General features: G+C 60.8%; 1 protein-coding gene and 1 non-coding gene across 3 annotated transcripts; both read right to left on the bottom strand.

Annotated features, from left to right (window-relative positions):
• Positions 1–3102: 3102 nt before the first annotated feature.
• LOC118569231 lies at positions 3103–3213 on the bottom strand. The gene has a single exon (XR_004943027.1). It is a non-coding gene; the product is annotated as a U6 spliceosomal RNA (small nuclear RNA).
• Positions 3214–11022: 7809 nt separating this feature from the next.
• Arrdc2 (arrestin domain containing 2) lies at positions 11023–15031 on the bottom strand. 2 transcript variants are annotated; one of them, XM_036166421.1, is made up of 8 exons: positions 14290–15031; positions 14151–14217; positions 13906–14053; positions 13267–13369; positions 12933–13189; positions 12683–12848; positions 12053–12210; positions 11023–11777 (listed from the first exon to the last, which is right to left on the bottom strand). In XM_036166421.1, the coding sequence occupies exons 1-8, from the start codon at positions 14561–14563 to the stop codon at positions 11727–11729; spliced, it is 1224 nt and encodes a 407-aa protein (XP_036022314.1). In that variant the 5' UTR covers positions 14564–15031; the 3' UTR covers positions 11023–11726. The 2 variants fall into 2 exon arrangements, with proteins under 2 accessions (XP_036022314.1, XP_036022313.1); XM_036166420.1 differs by having other exon boundaries at positions 11023–11780; positions 14290–14954.
• Positions 15032–19171: the final 4140 nt, after the last annotated feature.

Genomic DNA, 19171 nt, shown 5'->3' with positions numbered 1-19171 from the left:
ATGTGCACACCGAGTGAATGTGCTAATGTCACCGGGCTGTGCACCTTAAATGAGCCGGTGTGTGGCGTGCGAGCGCAGGGACTTAAAATCGACAGCGTCAGGGCGCCGGGGCCCAGCGCGTGCCCGGCGTGTCCCCAGGGCTGACAGTCCACCCACCCTGCAGGCGCGGTGTCGGGGGAACCGAGGCGGCTCCTGCCCTGCTCTCGACAGGCCCCACCTGCGCCGCTCGGACCCGTGCCCTCGCTCCCGCCGTCCTCACCACCACGGCCGCAGCGCGCCCGCCCCCGGGATCCCCACCTGCACCCCACCCCGTCGCGGCTCCGTCTGTCAAACTTAGGGGAGCAGTGGCTGCATCTGCGTTTGCCCCGTGAGTGCCGGGCATGCAGTCCGCAGGCGTGTTTGCTCTGGCGGGGCCTGAACCCAAGGACGTCCTGCACGCAAGGAATTCACTCCGCCCTGACCACGCCCCCGCCCTCCTGGGATTCTGGGCGGGGCTCCACCCTGACCACGCCCCCAGCCCTCACTGGGGTTCTAGGCGGGGCTCCACCCTGACCACGCCCCCAGCCCCTCACTGGGATTCTAGGCGGGGCTCCACCCCTGACCACGCCCCCGGCCCTCACTGGGATTCTAGGCGGGGCTCCACCCTGACCACGCCCCCAGCCCCTCACTGGGATTCTAGGCGGGGCTCCACCCCTGACCACGCCCCCAGCCCTCACTGGGATTCTAGGCGGGGCTCCACCCTGACCACGCCCCCAGCCCCTCACTGGGGTTCTAGGCGGGGCTCCACCCTGACCACGCCCCCAGCCCCTCACTGGGATTCTAGGCGGGGCTCCACCCTGACCACGCCCCCAGCCCCTCACTGGGATTCTAGGCGGGGCTCCACCCTGACCACGCCCCCAGCCCCTCACTGGGATTCTAGGCGGGGCTCCACCCTGACCACGCCCCCAGCCCCTCACTGGGGATTCTAGGCGGGGCTCCACCCTGACCACGCCCCCAGCCCCTCACTGGGATTCTAGGCGGGGCTCCACCCTGACCACGCCCCCAGCCCCTCACTGGGATTCTAGGCGGGGCTCCACCCTGACCACGCCCCCAGCCCCTCACTGGGGATTCTAGGCGGGGCTCCACCCTGACCACGCCCCCAGCCCCTCACTGGGATTCTAGGCGGGGCTCCACCCTGACCACGCCCCCAGCCCCTCACTGGGATTCTAGGCGGGGCTCCACCCTGACCACGCCCCCAGCCCCTCACTGGGATTCTAGGCGGGGCTGGGATGGCAGCTGTCCAGTCCACTGTCTCTGAGTCTCTACCGCCACTCCGTCCGCCCCGTGTGCCCTGCCCCGCCCTGCCCCGTCCTGCCCCGCCCTGGGCTGACCCGCCCTGCCCCGTCCTGCCCCGTCCTGCCCCGCGCTGCCCCGCCCCGCCCCGCCCTGCCCCGTCCTGCCCCGCCCCGCCCTGCCCCGTCCTGTGACAGCAAACAGCAGCTTCCCTCCACTTTCCAACTGCGGCCTGGAGGAGCGGGTCACACAGTCGGTCGACAAACATCTCAGAGCGGCTCAGGCCGCGTCACGGCTTCTCTCAGCCTCAGTTTCCCTTTTACAGGAGTAGGGACATCAACACACTTGGGGTCTGTGAAAGGGAGCCACCGCTCGCGGCGCTTGTGTGAAGCGGGGCTTCTGCCTGCAGCTGTCTGTCTGTCTGTCTCACCCCGACCCCTCGGACTCAGTCGCGGAGCCCTCAGTGGCAGCCCCAGGCCCCATCCCGACTCCGTGGTCTCCCTGGCCTTGGCCCGAGTGAGCAGGCCGCACGGGTCTCCGCCAGGGCAGGGCTCTGGTCCTTCCCGGCGCTGGCTGACGGCGGCCCTGTCCTGGGCCACTTATCACCGTGACATGGCGTGTCCGGTGTCTTTCTCGCGCACATACCCCAGTACAGGGAAAACGTGTGCTCGGCGCACACAGCCCGCCCAACCGTGCCGAGCAGGCTGAAGCCCGTGCCTGCTGTGCCACACGTCCTCACATCGGACGATGGGGGCTTTAAGGGTCAGGAGCTGAAGAGGGCTTCCTGGAGGAGGCGGTTTGGGGGCCAAGGCTGGGTGTGTGGAGGGTGGCCGAGGTCATCTCTGTGCCCTGTGGAGCGTCCCCTCCCTGAGAGCATGCCCTGCCAGGGGCTGGAGAGCCCAAGCATGGGGGACTTCTGTGGATTGTGAGAGCTGCCGAGACTTCACAGGCAGAGAAACTGAGGCTCAGAGCCGAGCCATTCCTGCTAACCCGCTCATCTGCCAGGCCCCACACAGCCTGCCTGGGGACTTTCTCATGGGTGGAGACAGTGGCAGCCGGTTTCACAAGTGGCTGCAGGCTGGTATCGGTTTGCAGATGGCACACCGGATCACACCGCCTGGGGCGGCCGGGGACATTGGCTCTGCCACCGTGTACTGGAGGAAACAGGGCACTGGGCTGTGGCCCAGGGACAGGGAGGGAGGAGCCTGGGCCGAGCATGACCCCCCACCCCAGTCACAGCCACCTGTGGTGAGGGGCGCAGGGCCTAGGGCCCGAAGACACGGCCTGGAGCAGGGAGCACGACACACGTCTTTCTCTGGGGACTCGGTAGTGGACTTGGACTTTCTGAAGCCTCAAGTGCGTCCCACCTTCCAACCCGTGTAAATGTCCTGAGTGGATTCGTGAGGACACAGGAGCAGCACTGACTTTGAAGCTTCCACCAATCAAATGGTGGGCACTGGTGTGGGAGTCTCCTCTCTCAGATCCTCTGGTCTGGCAGCCATTTGCCCATGGTGTTCCCTTGGGTGTGAACGCCAGGGCTCTCGTGTGCGGCATAGGAGTTCTTTATGTGTGCTGTATGCTGTTCCTTCATTGACTGAAGACAACCTCCTGGATTTCCTTTATGTTGTGATGAACACCATGACCAAAAGCAGCTTGGGAAGGAGAGGGTTTACTTGCTTTACACTTTCAAGAAGTCAGAACAGGGACTCACCCAGGGCAGGAACCTGGAGGCAGGAGCAGATGCAGAGTCCATGGAGGAGTGATGCTCAGCTGCTTGCTCTCTCTCTCTCTCTCTCTCTCTCTCTCTCTCTCTTCTTTTCTTTTTTGTTTTTAAATATGGAACGCTTCACGAATTTGCGTGTCATCCTTGCGCAGGGGCCGTGCTAATCTTCTCTGTATAGTTCCAATTTTAGTATATGTGCTGCTGAAGCAAGTGAGCACTCAGCTGCTTTCTTATAGAACCCAGGACCACAGTGGGCTGGGCCCTCCCCCATTATCAGTCAAGAAAAAGCCCCGCAAGCCAATCTGGTGGTGGCATTTTCTCAGCTGAGGTTCCTCTTCCCAAATGACTAGCTTGTGTCAAGTTGACAAAAACCACCACACCAACAGATGCTTACAGTGAGGTCACATCCCAACGAAACCATCGTAAGTAGAAAATATCAAAAATGCACACAAAGCCTGGCTTTTCTTGGCAGGGTGGGGTGGTTCAAATTTCATTCCTCGGGGCTCAGTGGTTAAAGCACCAGCTGCTCTTGCAGAGGACCCGGTTCAGCTCCCAGCCTCACATGGCAGCTCACAAGCATCTATGACTCTGGGTACAGGGAATCCAGCGCTCTCTTCTGGCCTCTGCACAGTGAACTCATGTGCACACACACAGTTGTGAAAAAAACGTTAAGACCTCAGCCAGAGCATCACAGACACAGCAGCTGTTACTTTGCTCTTTATCCGTCCATTGTTTTTTCATGGCCTATTGTGATGAGCAAAAAGATCTAATTTTTTTTTTTTTTTTTTTTTTGGTTTTTCGAGACAGGGTTTCTCTGTGTAGCTTTGCACCTGTCCTGGAACTCACTCTGTAGCCCAGGCTGGCCTCGAACTCACAGAGATCCGCCTGGCTCTGCCTCCCGAGTGCTGGGATTAAAGGCGTGCGCCACCACCACCCAGCTTTTTTTTTTTTTTGGGTAGACATGATTTTTAAAAAATTATTTATGTATGTTAGCGTGTGTGTATGTGTGTATGTGTGTGTGTGTGTGTGTGTGTGTGTGTGTGTGTGTGTGTGTGCATACTTGCACTCATGCCTGCGCACATGTGGAAGCTGGGGTAGGGAAGGGGGTCAGCATCTGGTGTCTTTCCCTGCGGCCACAGCCTCCCTTCTCATTGCATGTTTACTAATCTACTCGAGGGCTTGTGCAGAGGCGACTTTTGGGAGTCGGTTCTCGCCTTCTGCTGGGTAGGGCCTGGGACTCGAACTCTGGCAGTCAGGCTTTGCAGCAAGCACCTTTGCCCTCTGAGTCTCCTGCCAGCCACACCTTGTTCCTTGGGACAGTGTCCCTCACAGTACTGACCCCTGTGGCCCTGCTGTGTCTGCTCCCAGTGCTGAGATTACAGTTGCACCCAACTCTTATTTATTTATTATTATTTATTTATTATTTATTGTTGTGGGGGTCTTTTGGGGGGGAGGTTACAGACAGGGTTTCTCTGTGTGGCCCTGGCTGTCCTGGATCTCCTATGTAGACCAGGTTGGCCTCGAACTCACAGAGTCCCTCTTGTGTGCCACCACGGCCTGGCTTGCACCCAGCTTTTAAGTGTATATTAGGGATTTGAACTTAGATCCTGATGCTTGCACAGCACAGATTTTTCTCCCATGCTATCCTTATTTAAATCTGTATACATTACTCTTTTTTTTTTTTTCTTCAGTGTTTTTGGGACAGCATTTCTGCTGTGGGCCACAGGAATATACCATAAGAACTCAGCTGGTTATGGCAAAGTCACTACCTGGAGGGATCAGGGAATTCCTCCAGAGGAAGCCAAATTCCAAGGAGTTTTTGGTGTTATTTGGCTTGTTATACATCAGTTGTATTCTGTTATGGAAATCATGTGTGCCTTCACAGTTTTCCCAATTGACTTTTCCCTAAGAAGAGCTAACAGTGTGAACTGATTACTCTCTGGACATACACATTCCAGGACTTTGGAGAACAGCCTCAGGAAAGGCTTCCTCTGGAATCAGATATCTCCCTTAGCCACTTTCAAAGACTAACAGTGATATGCTAACCGGTCACTAGCACTCAGTTGACCTTCTCTTTTACCACTCCCATTTTGGATTATTAAAAGAAAGCCTGGTGGTCACTGCCGGAGGGAAAATTCTTACCTGCCTTTATGACCCAGTAGAATTCAAGCCTGGTGACCTTGCTCGACCAGGGGCTTGATATAACTGGATTCTGGGGAGACTTAGGTAGAACGTGGAGAACAGAGGAGAACTAGATGGCTAAGAACTTGAGAGGAACAAACTGAGATGGGGAAGAACTAGATTGAAGGGCTAGAAGAGAGTACTAGAGGAACGAGATGGAAGATGAGGAAGAGCCAGATGGGGAAGTCCTAGCTGGGTAAGAACAAGGTGAAAAGGACCTAGGTGAGGCAGAATTAACATGAGAGAATTAAGATAGAACTTAGAGGGAGCAATGGACAAATATAGAGAGAAATCAGGCAAGAAAAGAGCTAGGCATGGGAACAGAACTGAAGCTGTGTAGATAGGATGTTATGCCAGAGGAATTAAAGCAAGTGGACTATAGAGCTCGGTGGGCTGAGATTCTATTTCCCGAAAATAGTCCTCGCCGTCAGTAGTTCTCTCTCCTGAGCCCCTGGGATGTCTAATATTAAGGCTGGCCCCTCTAATATTATACAAGACGTTTCCCTCTAATAGCCCAGGCTGGTCTCAAACTCAACATCCTCCTGCCTCTACTGAGTCCTAGGACTGTGAGCACGCGCCCTCGCACCTGGCCAAAGTCACTCGGGATGCTGGTGCTCCTGGCCACCAGGACAGAAAGACTCCACCTTAGTGTAGAATTCCTGGGCTCCAGAGGCCCCCGATTCCAACGTGCTGGCCGTGCGCCTCTCCCTGTGGCAATCTCTGATGTAACCATGGGCTGTGGAATTGTCCCAGGGTCCAGTAGGACCAGTCTTGCCACCTCACTCTTCCCCAGAAGTGCTGGGCCCTGTGCCGCCCTCTGCTCCGTTTGAAGCTTTTCTTGTTGTTGAGTCAGGGGCTCCCTATGTAGCCCAGGCTGGCCTCAAACTCACTGTATAGCCCAGGATGACCTTGAGCGTCCACTCCCAGCTGTTTGAATGCAGACCACACCAATTCTTTGATGTTGTTGTCTGAGACAAGGTCTCACTCTGTAGTTCTCTGGGTGGTCTGGAACTCACAGCCATCCCCCTGCCTCGGTCTCCCATATGATGACAGGCCTCCATGCCTGGGTAGAGAATGGAATTTTTCCTGGTTTGATGATAGACTTCTCTGGTGATGTAGGAATAAAAAGCAAGTCCCAGGCTGACAATATGGCCGCTTCCTGCCCAGCCTGAGGACCTGGGTTCCATCCCTGGGACCCCCAGGGATTAGGGCAAGAGCTGACTCCAGTAAGCTGTCCCTGATCTCAGCTGTGTGTTCTGGGGCTTCACCCCACAAGTGAACAAGTAAAACTAAAGTGTAATTTAAACACTGAATATTTCAAATAGTCAAGTCCCTTCCTTCCTCCTCCTCTTTTTCTCAATCATGGCATCCCGAAGGCCACAGGCCCTCAGCTCCCACCTCCCTGCAACAACCAAAGCCTTCACCCACACCTTCCCAGAGCATGGCCACACAGGTCCCGGCCTCCACGTGGGCAGGAGCAGGACCCAGTGCACACGCTGTATGAGGCTCTTCTGTACACTGCCTGGTCCTCCAGGCCACACAGTGTCCACCTGGACAGGCCCATCCTGCCCCCATTGTGCTCCTGGTGTCTCTGGGACAGACTTGGGATCTCCCTGGGCCCCAGCCTAGCTTGGATCCTCAAGGTAATTCTGAACCTTTTGGAGTCACAGAAAATTCCAGGCATGTCCAGAAGCCAGGAACGTGCTCTGATCCACTAGCCAGCCCCAGATCCACAACAACAACCTGGCCCTAGTGCTAACCCGTCACAGCCTGAAGCATGGCAACTGCACCTGGGTCTGATCACTTGGGAGGCTGAGGCAGGGGGACTGCTATGAATTAGAAGCCAACCTGGGTTACATAGTGAGACTCTGTTGCAATAGTAATGATAATAATTATCATTATTTGATCCCATTAATAAATTACTTAATCCCAGCACCCTGGAGGCAGAGGCAGATGGATCTCTGTGAGTTTGAGGCCAGCCTGGGCTACATGAGACACTGTCTCAAAACAAAAAGTAACAAAACCCTAAGCAAACAAAAGAGAGAGCAACTGTGTTGCTCCCCAACTTTGTCACCTACCCAAACCCAGGCCAGAGAGCTCATTGTCCCCACAGTGGGAGGGGGGGAGGAAACTGAGGCATGCCTGGGTTTGCAGGGCATCCAGTCCCTGGGGAGCTCTGTGCACCGCCCCGCCCACAGGCACCGGTTGCTATGGAGAGCTGCCACCGTGACCTCCAGCTTGAGTTTCCAAACCATGAGGTTTTTCTTCTTTATTTTTTCATTTTTGGATCAGTGGATGGAAGCCAGGTCTCTGCCCCTGAGCACCACTGAGGCTGGAACACAGCTCCCCAAGCCATCTTGGCCTCTACAACCCCAGGACCTGCCTGGGGCCCTGTTGCCTCTGGAAGGGTCCCTACCCAGGTGTGTCCCTTTGGCAGGACTTGACTAAGTTGTGTGTGTTTATACTGCCTCTGAATATGTTCCTAAAATTATTTTATAATTTATTATATTTATTTATTTTGTCTAGGTGGTAGGGACTGCACATGCCTTGCTGCTCATGTGCAGGTCAGAGGTCATGGGGGTCCCAGGGATGGAACTCAGGTCCTCAGGCTTGGCTGCTGAGCCATTTCACGGCCCCTTCTTGCCTGTTGATGGGAAGCACTCAGCATGCAAATGTCCTGGGGTTGCAGAGGCTGCAATGCCCCAGCCAGGTCATCTCCCCCAGGCACGTTCTCTGCAACACCTTGATCCAGCAAGGCTGAGGCAGGAGGATTGGGAGTTTCAGGCCACCCTCAGTCACACAGTGAAACACTGTCTCAAACAGGAGGAAAAAAGAAGGAAAAGAAAGTCTTGGGTTCATCTGAAATGGAGTCAGCTGCAAGCCTGCGTTTGGTGGGTAGACTCGACTCACTTCCACACGCCAGTGAGAAAGCCAAGGCCCAGGGAGGCTGAGAACTGCCCACGGTAGCACAGCCAGATGGCAGACAAGGCTGGACCCCAGCAGAGCACCACCAGCTCCATCACACGTCCTCTCCACCGGACCGGGCAGCTGGCAGCCGACCTGGCCGGGCGGGCCAGCAGCGGCTGGGTTTCACCATCAGCACAGATGTCTGCTGGCACTACCGGCCCGCTCCAGCGTCACTCCTGTGACCCAGTCAGGCTCAGCCGCCTGTCATTTGATACTTGGTAAACACTGTCCCCTGGGGGCAGCGGCAGGGTCAAGGTGGGATTGGGCTTCCGCCAGGGCCGGCGCTGGCCCCCTGCCGCGATGACGTGGAAGCGCTGAATTCTCAAGATCAACAACTTCCCACATTGGCCCCAGAGCCCAGCCCTCCGCAGGCTGAGGCAGGAGATCCACCACGAGCTCCAGGCAAGCCCACTGTCTCAACAAATAAACGAAACAGCTAATTATGTGGTAGAAACCTGGCCCTGGCGCCCTTCCTCTGTCCTGCTGGTCCCCCCGCCCCAGGATGGAGGAACAGTGACCCACCCGGACAAGACACAAACACCCTGAGCCTGTGTGGGGCAGAACCAGGCTGGACAGAGGTGGGGCTGGGAGAGGCAGGCAGGAAGCCAAGCCCAGTGTGGTAGAGAAAAGGGTATAGGGGGATTTTGAAGGTTTCGTGGAAGTGTGCCAGCAAGAATGAGGCATCCTGGCCAGGCGGTGGTGGCGCATGCCTGTAATCCCAGCACTCGGGAGGCAGAGGCAGGCGGATCTCTGAGTTCGAGGCCAGCCTGGGCTACAGAGTGAGATCCAGGACAGGCGCAAAACTACACAGAGAAACCCTGTCTCGAAAAACAAACAAAGAAAAGAAAAAAAGACGAAGGCCCTGGAAAGGGACGTGGCCAAACGGGATCTAGGGCCTGTGCATGGGGCTGGGCGGGTCCCCGGGCCCCAGGAAGCGGCAGGGCCGCAGGAGTACAGAGCCCCTGTGCCCTGACCCCACTCCACCACGGCTTTTTGTTTTGCCCACGCAGGGAACAGCCTGTTCTTCTAGGGCTCTGGCGTTCCTCAGGCAGCCCTGCACCCGGCAGCACCCCCGGCCCGACCACAGTGCCCAGGGAAGAGCCCAAGGCCCACAGTAGCCCGCCCGCTTGGTCCGGAGGGCAGGAGTCCAGAGCTGACCCCTGATCTTGCCCTGGGCCAGAGTTCACAGCTGAGGGAGCACCAGCTCTTGCGGCCTGCTGTCTGCCCTGGACTGCGCAGGCTGTTCCCTGCGGCTGGAACACCCTCCCCCGCGAACTCCTCGTCATCCATCCAAACCCCAACTCCAACGTCTTTCCTCTTTCTAGGACCCCGCAGACAGAGCCCCTCCCGTCCCCATCCCCGAGACCCCGCCCTACCGGCTTGGTGGGACCTGGTCACGTGGAGCCCGGAAGTGGGGCGGGCTGGCGGGAGGGCAGACCCCCCCCCTCCTGGTGCCCCGGCCGTCTCCCTGCAGGGGATTGCTCTCTTCAGGCCCTGTGTCCCCCGCACCGCGCGCCCCAGGCCGGCACCGCGCGCCCCAGGCCGGCACCGCTTCCTCCTCGGCGCTTCTGGGACTTCCCTCGACATCACAAACGAGGCGGAGGGGTCAGGGCTGGGACTCGGCGGGCAGAGCGCTGGCCCAGCACCCAGGAACACATAAACCGTGCAGCCTGTCATGACAGGTGGAGGCAGGGGGTCAGGAGTCCGAGGCCAGCCTGGGCTACACGAGACGTCTCAAAAGCAAACAAAAATGAAAACAAACCCCGGGGCCTGGGGGCCGAGGAGTCAGAGCGGCCGCGGAGCAGGTGCAAAGGCCCTGGGGTTGGGGGCGCGCTGCCTCCTCGGGGAAATCACCGGAGCTGGGAGGGGACGCTGGAGGCTGCGCTGGCGGGAGGTGGGGACAGGGTGTCCTGTAACCAGAGCCCGGCAGGACAGCAGCCCCCTCCCCGGCACCCCAGGGCTTCCTGCTCCGGACAGAATGTGCCCGGGGAGACACAGCGAGACGGCGAGGGCGGCCGTGGGCAGATTCCTGAACGGCCGCCCGGCCGGGCCAGCTGCCAGCGTGCGGAACAAGTGTCTGCGCCCTGCGTGCCTGTCACCCCGGGCGGGCAGAGAAGGGGGCCTGGGGCTTGACGCTGAGCCCTGGCCAGTCAATCAAGGGGTCCCGGGAGCAGGTGCGGGGAGGCGGCCCCGGATCCTGCGGCCGCAGGGTGAAGCCTCGAGGTGGGAGGCGGCTGTGGTCCCCGCTCCTCTCACCCCTCCCCGAAAACCTTCCGTGAGGCTCAGGTGTCGCCCTGGAACTGCCCGTCCTCTCCCGGGACAGACTGCAGCTCAGCGCAGCTGGAAGGGGCCCCGACCACGTGATGGGCCTGGGGTCTGGTGGGGACGGCCCCCGCGGCTGTCCCCCTGGGGCGTCTGTGTGACCCCGGGGGCCCCACGGGTCTGGGATTCCCAGAGACCCTCTGCTCCCCAGAGATGGGCTTAAATAATAATTAATGGAATGGATGTTATTATTGCTACAGCCTCACTAGGTAGCCTCCTGCCTCGACTTCCTAAGTGCTCACGGCTGTGCGGTGCAGACACCACACCCAAGGCAGGGAAGTTACACTCTGAAAACCTTAGAAAGGCAAACACAGAGGTCAGACGATAAAGGGCACCGATCTCAGAGGCCCAGTCTGGTCCTCAGCACCCACCAGGGCTCACAACTGAAGCTGGGTTCCTGGCCCTGAGGCCCCCTTCCCGCCTCTGTGAGCCCCGGTGCAGTAAAACAACAGATGTATCTTTAAAAACAAGTAGCATGCGGAGCTGGTGGGCAGAGGCAGGAGGCGTGTGAGCAGGCCCAGGTAAGGCCCAGTCAGGGTCAGGGCTGCACCGTGGACAAAATAGACTCAGTCTCTCCCACTTTTATATGCTCATCTGTAATGTACAAAAGGTGGTGGATTCTTCAGACACGAGAATGGCAGATCCCCGGCAGGCTGTGATGCGGGGCTTGCCTAGCTCCCGTCTCCCTTTGGTCCCACCAGGCCACCATGTCTGGATCCGGACCCTGAGCAAAGCTTGAGCCTCAGTGGCACATCACACACACAGTGCTGGACTCACCAGTCCTCAAAAGCCGGAGCCCCTGGACCCTCACTGACTTCCCTTACATGTCTGTCCCTGGGCCGTCTGTCCTGCTCACCTTGGTGTGGTCACGTTTAAGACCTGCACACCTGGGCTCCCCACCCTAAGATGGAGGCGGTGGGTGCTCTGTGCTCCAACCATCTCCTCTGTCTTGTCTGCTTGCCGAGCTTCTGTTCAAACGCCAAAGCCTCAGCTGAAATGCCCCCTGGAAGCCTTCTGCCTCCCCTCTGGTATTTGCCCCTGGATTCGCCTCTCCCAGATTGCCGTCCTCTAGGGAATCTAGCACTGGTCAATCGCAGAGACCAGGAAGGCTCGGGGGACAGCCAGTCCACAGAAGTCACGTGCTGCTCCTCAGTGCTGTGCGAGGTCAGAAGACACTCGCCTCACTGTTTTCTGCAAAACCAACTGCCAACTGCAGTGGCCGGAGAATCTTGAACCTGGTACCGAGGTGTCGATTCATACATCAGCAGGTCATGCAGCGCGGCCTCACAGCCTCTGAGAGTGGGTTAGGATCCTCCTGACAGACAGGGTTCCCAGTGAGCCAAGCTGTCCACCCTGCCAGCCCCAACCCCACGCCAGCTCAGGGAACAGCCGTCAGGGGTCACCAGGAGGGTGTGAGGCATAGGAGTAGGAGTTCGTTTTCTATCTGAGGCTAGGCCTGCTATGTAGCCCAGGCTGGCCTGAATCTTGTGACCCTGCTGCCTCAGCCTCCCCAGGGACCCTGCTGGCTTATCAGCTTTCTGACCCACCAAGTACCCCACGGAAGCTAGAGAGGGTGCAGGAGCATACCTCAGAGTACAGTGGAGGCGGGCAGTAGCGGAACTCCTGGAGACAGGCAAAGTAGGGTCCTTCCAGGGTCACCCCCGGGTCGCACAGGCCGGGGAAGGGGTCCCGTGAGGCAGCTTGCGGCTGGCTCTCCCCCACCACCTCTGAGTACTCAGGGGGCGCTGGAGGGGAGAGACCGGACGGTGAGGCTCTGGGGCTGGCTTTGGGGAACCCCTGGCGGTGACATGATTATAACTGGACCTTTCCCCTAGGGACAGTGCCACTGCTGCCCAGGCTGACCTCCAACTTGTAGCAATCCTCCTGCCTCAGCTGGGATCTGGGACCCATTTTGGTTTTGACTATTGCTTCCTTTTGTTTTTTGAGACAGGATCTCAGTGCAGAGGGCGCACAGTGACAACAGGTCCACACACAAGTGTCTCGGTTGCTGCATGGCTTTAAAGGCCGGGACGCCACGTGGCGTGGCTTTAGAGGCTGGGTCTCCTAAGCCCTGCCTGGCTTCTGAATTATTAAGTAGTGGAAGTTGGCCTCGGTGTGCAGAGGTGCTGGGGTGCTCGCACAGAGACCCCAGGACTGGAGGGAGGGGCCTTGGACGTGGCTCTGCCCACCCGCGTCCTTGGCGCTGGCAGAGCTCACCCTCTGGCCGCTCCATCCGGGCGCACAGGCCCCAGTTTTGCAGGAAGCTGGCGGAGCGGCTGCCCACGCTGGCCGAGCGGCTGCCCAGGGGGTGCAGGGGGACAGTGCCGATCACCAGTGGCAGCTCCAGCAGCAGCTTCGAAGAGCCTGGGATGTCCACGCAGACCTGCGGGAGCAGCGGATGCGGACTGACCCACCTGCGCCCCCACCCTGGCTGGAACAGTGGGGTGTAGGGCAGCTGGCTGGGTACCTTGAGCGAGTAGTCCACACTGAGCACGCGGCAGTGCAGGATGGACGGGCCCACCGGCGGGATGCGCAGCTCACGGCCGGGCCACAGCGCGCGGTGACCAGGGCCCACGGGCTCCCCGTCCACACTGGCCACCACAGCCCGCTTCTGCTTGTGTGCGCCTCGGGCCATGAAGGTCTGCGTCTGCACGAGGGCGGCGCGGGGCTGCACAGCTCTGGTGGAGCCATTGCCAATCTCCGCGAAGATGGGGATGACCTCGCCTGCAGCACGGGGCAGCTTGCCTCAGTTTCCCCATCGCTAACTTCCCGCTCCAGCAGCGGCCGGCCCCACCTGTTACCTGGGGTGTAGCCCTTGCGGTCGATCTTGGCTGAGAGGGATACAAGGCCCCGGGTGCAGTACCAGGACCGGGCCACCTTCTCCCGGGCGCCAGCCTGCGGCTCCTGTGGGGACACCGAGGGTCACTTGGAGCTTCTATGTCAAAGGGACCCCAGTCTCAGGAAGAAGCTGAGGCAGGGGGATTGGCGCCCGTCCTAGGCCAGCCACCCCTACAAAACGTGACCTTGTCTCAAGAAACAGAGAGATGAATAAAAGAGCAAAGACAAGAAGAGGTGTGTGCGCACACCTCCCATCCCGCCGCGGACCTCTGCAGGCCAGCAGGGCTACACAGAGGCCTGGGCACGCTAAGAAGGAAAGGGAGAGAGAGGAACAAACCTCAAAACCACTACCACAACACCCTGCAAGCCCCGTGCGCCCTATTTGCTAATGGGGCTCCGGAGGCCGAGGGAGGGCAAGACGCTCGCCCAGAGCCCGCGGCAGGGGCCTCGGGGTGTGCACGGCAGGGGCCTCGGGGTGTGCACGGCAGGGGCCTCGGGGTGTGCACCCGCTACGGCAGGTTCCGCGCACCACTAACCCCCAGCTCCGGAGGCCATCCGAGGCCGGGTAGGACCGCACCCCGGCCCGCGGGGCAGCCACATACCAGCAGGGCGGGCGTGTTGATGTCCACCGGCTCGATGACGGTGAACACCTTCCGGGCGCGGCGCGCGGGGACCCAGGGCCGGTGCAGGGTGGCTTTGATGGAGTAGCGGACGCTGCCATGCTTGCCCTCGAAGGATGTCACCAGGGAGCTGGGGTGGCGAGAGTGGGGTTCAGGGTGGGGACGGAGGCACGCGGTGGGGCGTCCCGGGGGGCGCAGAGCCGGCGGCGGGCGACCGCGGGGCTTACGCGGGCAGCTGGAAGCTGAAGGGAAACTCGTGGCGTCCGGCGGGCAGCGTGGCGATGTCCCCCGAGTCTAGGAGCAAGACACCGACTTAGCGGGCGCGGCCGGGCTGCGCGCGGGGCGCCCGGGGTCCTCCGCCCGTACCTGGCGCGAGCAGCGTGGCGCGGTGGTTCACGACTTCCACGCGCTCGCTGTAACTCTGAGTGTACGCCGTGCTGGAGCCCGCGCTGCGCGACTCCGTCCAGTGCGCGCGCGCGCGGCCCCGAGCGCGCAGCCTGAGCGCGCCCACGCGCGCCGCGCCCGCCAGCTCCAGCAGCACCCGGCCCGCCACGGCCTGGCCTCCGTGGAACACAGGCTCGGTGCCCGCGCGCGGCCCGTCCAGCTGTACCACGAAGGCCTTCACCTTGTCGAACAGCATCGCGCTGACGGGCGCGAACCCCAAAGCAGGCCGACCCGGGGCTCGAACGCGCGACAGGGAACGCGGAGAGTCCGGGAGCGCAGCAGGTTCGAACTGCGCCCGCGAAGACGCCGGCCCGCAGGACCCGAAGACCGCGCAGGACCCGCGGCTGCGTCGCTCTTATATGGCGGGGCGGGGGCGGGGCCTGAGGGGAAGGCCGCGCCTACCGGAAGAGGCTCCGTCAAAAACACCAGTAGGGGCGGGTCCCGAGACAGAAAGCCTCGCCCCCTAGGACGGATTGGGCCAATAGCGCGGCGAAGGAATGGCCTGAGGCGAAAGCCGCGCCTCCCGGAACAGACTCCACCAATAGCGCGGCGAGGAGGCGGGGCCTGGAAAGCCTGGCTCTGGGGAACTAGGCCAAAAGTTCCTCCAGGGATTCCGCCAATAGCGTATGCGGGGGGCGTGGTCTGAGGAAAGCCCGCCCCCCGGCCTGCAGCGTCGGGGGGCGTGGCCCTGAGGAAGCCTCGCCCACCGGAACAATGTTCACCAATAGCACGGAGGGGCGTGGCCTCGCCGGGCGGGGTTCTTCGCAGCGCCTCGGTGGGCGGCGAGTCTCGCAGACACGGAGTCAGCGGGGAAACTGAGGCCCAGAAATGGGGCCAGGCCTGAGGCACACAGCTCGGCAGCTGCCACCGTGTTTTCGTCTTGTTTGTCGGGACAGCCCGTGTCAGCCTCCGGCGTGCTGTCGCCCCAGCGCGGCGCCCGACAGCTGGGGACCCCGTCCGCCCGCAGAGGCGGCGTGTGGAGCGCCTGCACGCGGCTCGGGCCCCCGAGACGCGCTGACACTGGGTTCGGGCTCCACTGCGCCCGTCTCGGAGCCTGCGTTTCCCCACGAGCGAGCAGCAGGAGAGGCTCAGGGAGTGCCCTGGTGGACGAGGCCCGAGTCCTGCAGCCGCGCGGCGCCCACGCCGGGTCCCCACGACCCCCAGGCCGCTGCACCGGGACGGCCACACGCCGCCACCTCTCCCGGGAAGTCTGGGTGGCGCCAGCGCTCCCCTTGGTTCCCACAGACCGACCTGCTCGGCCGGGATGAAAGCGCAGCCTCCGCTTCTGCCCGCCCATCTCCGGGTCGGGCACACCGAGGCCGGGTTCGGCTCGGTGCGTGAGGGGCCTGGAGCCCAGAGAGGCGCAGGCGCTGGAGCGGGAACTCCACGGGGGACCCCAGGCTGGCTCATCGCAGGCCGACCCCCACGGTCTCCTCTCCAGTGGGAGACGTCCCCATCCTACCCACAAACACCACCAGACCCTCCCCAACCCCAGGGAAAGACCCAGAGCAGCGGACACTGAAGGCAAACTGAGGCAGGGTTCTGGGTGCGCGGAGACAAGCGGCTTCTTTGGGAATTGGGACCCCACACCTGGACCCACTCGGGTTCCCGGAGCCCGCACGGGGCCGGAAGCCCCACTTCCATCCCGTGTGACCTCTACGTCTGGGTCGTCGTAGGCCTGAAGTGGGGACGCAATCTGAGCACGACTCCCCAGGACGGGCGGGCGTCCCTCCGGAGACCCCACGCCGGCAGCCCTGCTTTCTGGGACAGTCTCTTGTAGCCCAGGCTACCCTCAAACTACTGTGAACTATCCTCCTGCCTCAGGCTCCCCGGTCTGGGAAGACAGCCGTGTGCCTGCTGGCAATCCCCCTGCCTCAGCTTCCCGAGTGTCCGCTGCCTAGGGCGCCCCGCCTCTGCCAGCAGCGCCCGCGTCCCGCCTTCCTGCCCCAGCTCGCTCTTACTGGGGGACTCCTCTGCCCCGCCCCGCCCCCCGCGACGCCCCCACCTCGGGTCCTGCCCCGAACCTTTGTACGTGCAGAGTCTGAGCAACTGCCGGTCTCTCCTCCACGCCCAAATGTCACCACCGAGGGGTCCAGGTCGCCTCCAGCCTTGTTTATTTTTGCTGCCCCCCCCCAGGTCTCCTGTGCAGCTATGGAACGCACAGCACTCCACCCGCCTTTCCCCGCAAGTGTAGGGATTAAAGGCCTGCCACCAACCCGCCCTGTTTATTTCTCCAGGTCTGTTTGACCCCAGTCGCCGCCTACAGGGGACAGGATGAGACCATGTCCCCCAGGCCCTCATGGGCAATCTCAGGAGGGAGCACCCACCGCCTGGCTCTGGGGAGGGGCTGGCTAGGCCTGCCTCTCCCTGGGACACACGCCCACTGCAGCAGGGGAGTGGAGCCCAGTTCCACCCAACAGCTCTTCCCCACAATCTTGTTGTGGGGTCCAAGCCGGGCAGCCAGCCACAGGCCCACCATCTCCCAAGACCAGGTGGCTTATCAGGCTCCACAGTGGGTCCTGACTGGCCAGCCTTCCCTGTCAGGGATCCCAGTGTGCCCCAAGTGCCCAAAGCCTGGAAGGACCCTGGCCTCCCACTACCTCCAAGTCTTACCCTCCCACATGCCCTCACTTTGACCTCAGGACCAGCGAGTGGAATCTATCTACCCTTTGCTGTGTGTCTGCAGGCAAGTGGCCTCACCTCTCTGATAAGATCCTGAAGAAAAGGCATTGTATATAACAGGTACTCAATGAACGGGCAGTGTGGCCCACCATCCAGGAACCCTCAGGCTGGGGCATCCACCTCCTCTGGGGAGATGCTCACGGTCCCCTCTGCCATGTGAACAGAAAGCAGGTTGGTAGCTCCTGATTTACTTAGAAATGCTGCTACTCCTTGCCCTCCGGGGGCTTGGGACAGCCAAGGGGGCCATCCAGATCCCACGGTCCAGGCTCAGGGGAGTGAATGCCAGCTCTCTCTGCGCAGCTGCTCCTAGGTTGCGAACCCAGAGGTCTGGTGGTCCGGAATGGCGAGGAGCCGGCCGTGGCCACAGGATGGCCAAGATTCAGCAGTCTGGTGACCGGCAGCAGTCACCTGCAGTCCGACCCCATGGCGGGCAGACAGTGGCCTAATGGGCTCTGGGTGGCCGGGGCCGGGTGGCCAGGCCAGGGCGGTGGCAGAGGGCATATGGCTTGGGCGACGAGGCCCGGCAGGGCCTGCAGAGAGGCGCCCAGGGCGTCCAGGCGGCTCTCCAGGGAGGCCAGGCGCGCCTCCAGCTCCTCCTGCTGGGCCTGCAGCTCCGACACCACTTCATAGGCGATGCTCTGCGCCTGCGGAGATGGAGACCGACCGAGTGACACAGGGAGGGACCAAGTGATGGCTGAGGACAGAGGGCTAAGGCCACCAGAGGCCACGGGGGTCAAGGAGCAGGGCAGGGGCAGTTGCTGTGAAGGCCGCTGTGCGGCCGTGACCTCGGCAGCAGGGGGCGCCGGAGGGGCGCGGTCCCGCCGCGGGCGCCACACTGGCCGCCAGGGGGCGCGCCAACACCGCCGCAGGGCACTGGAGACGCCCTGACAGATTCTGACCCGGCCACTGGCCTTTGGCTGCCGCGTCCTTGCCCAGGCTGGACCTCACCTGTCCCCACTCTTAAAAAACCAGGTGTGACCCTTGGAGACACGCGTGGCTGCAGCCGACCTTCAGATGGGTCAGAGCCTTCGCTGTTCTTGTATTTATTTATTGAGACGGGGCATCACCTGTAGCCCTGGCTGTCCTGGAACGCGCTATATGGTCCAGACGGGCCTCGAACTTGCAAACCTCTGCCTTCCAAGTGCTGGACTTACAGGTTTACACAACCAGACCCAGCTTGACTTTTTATTTATTTAGTTTTGGGTTTTTTGAGACAGGTTTCTCTGTGGAGCCCTGGCTGTCCTGAAACTCACTCTGTAGACCAGGCTGGCCTCGAACTCACAGAGCTCCGCCTGCCTCTGCAGGGACTGAAGGTGTGCGCCACCATGTGTGGTTTGACTTTTATTTTTATTTATTTATTTGTATGTCTATTTTGAGACATGGTATGTAGTCTCGCATACTATGCATGGTCCTGGAATGCAAAGCAATCATCCTACTGCACCTTCTGAGCAGTAGGATAAACAATGTGAAAGGAGCCACTATGACCTTTGACTAACATCCCTGAACTCTAGAAACTGAGGCAGGAGGACCAGGAGTTCTGAGCTGTCCTTGGCTACAAAGTGAATTCCAGGCCATATTGAGCTACATGACACTGTCTCAAAAACTACAGAAATAATTTAACAACTTCAGAAAGTATTACTGGATAGTACAGGGCTGTGAGGTGGAGCCCCGCCCAGAATCCCCAGTGAGGGGCTAGGGGCGTGGTCAGGGTGGAGCCCCGCCTAGAATCCCCAGTGAGGGCTGGGGGCGTGGTCAGGGTGGAGCCCCGCCTAGAATCCCAGTGAGGGCTGGGGGCGTGGTCAGGGTGGAGCCCCGCCTAGAATCCCAGTGAGGGGCTGGGGGCGTGGTCAGGGTGGAGCCCCGCCTAGAATCCCCAGTGAGGGGCTGGGGGCGTGGTCAGGGTGGAGCCCCGCCTAGAATCCCAGTGAGGGGTTGGGGGCGTGGTCAGGGTGGAGCCCCGCCTAGAATCCCAGTGAGGGGCTGGGGGCGTGGTCAGGGTGGAGCCCCGCCTAGAATCCCCAGTGAGGGGCTGGGGGCGTGGTCAGGGTGGAGCCCCGCCCAGAATCCTGGGCTGTACATATACATATTCAACACTGGTTCTCTGTAGCCTATTTTCATCTCT

The sequence above is a fragment of the Onychomys torridus genome, chromosome 17 (genome assembly GCF_903995425.1).
Source record: "Onychomys torridus chromosome 17, mOncTor1.1, whole genome shotgun sequence".
In the NCBI taxonomy this organism is placed as follows: Eukaryota; Metazoa; Chordata; class Mammalia; order Rodentia; family Cricetidae; genus Onychomys; species Onychomys torridus.
The sequence above is the reverse complement of the archived record's forward strand: the minus strand, read 5'-3'. Positions and strand labels throughout refer to the sequence as shown.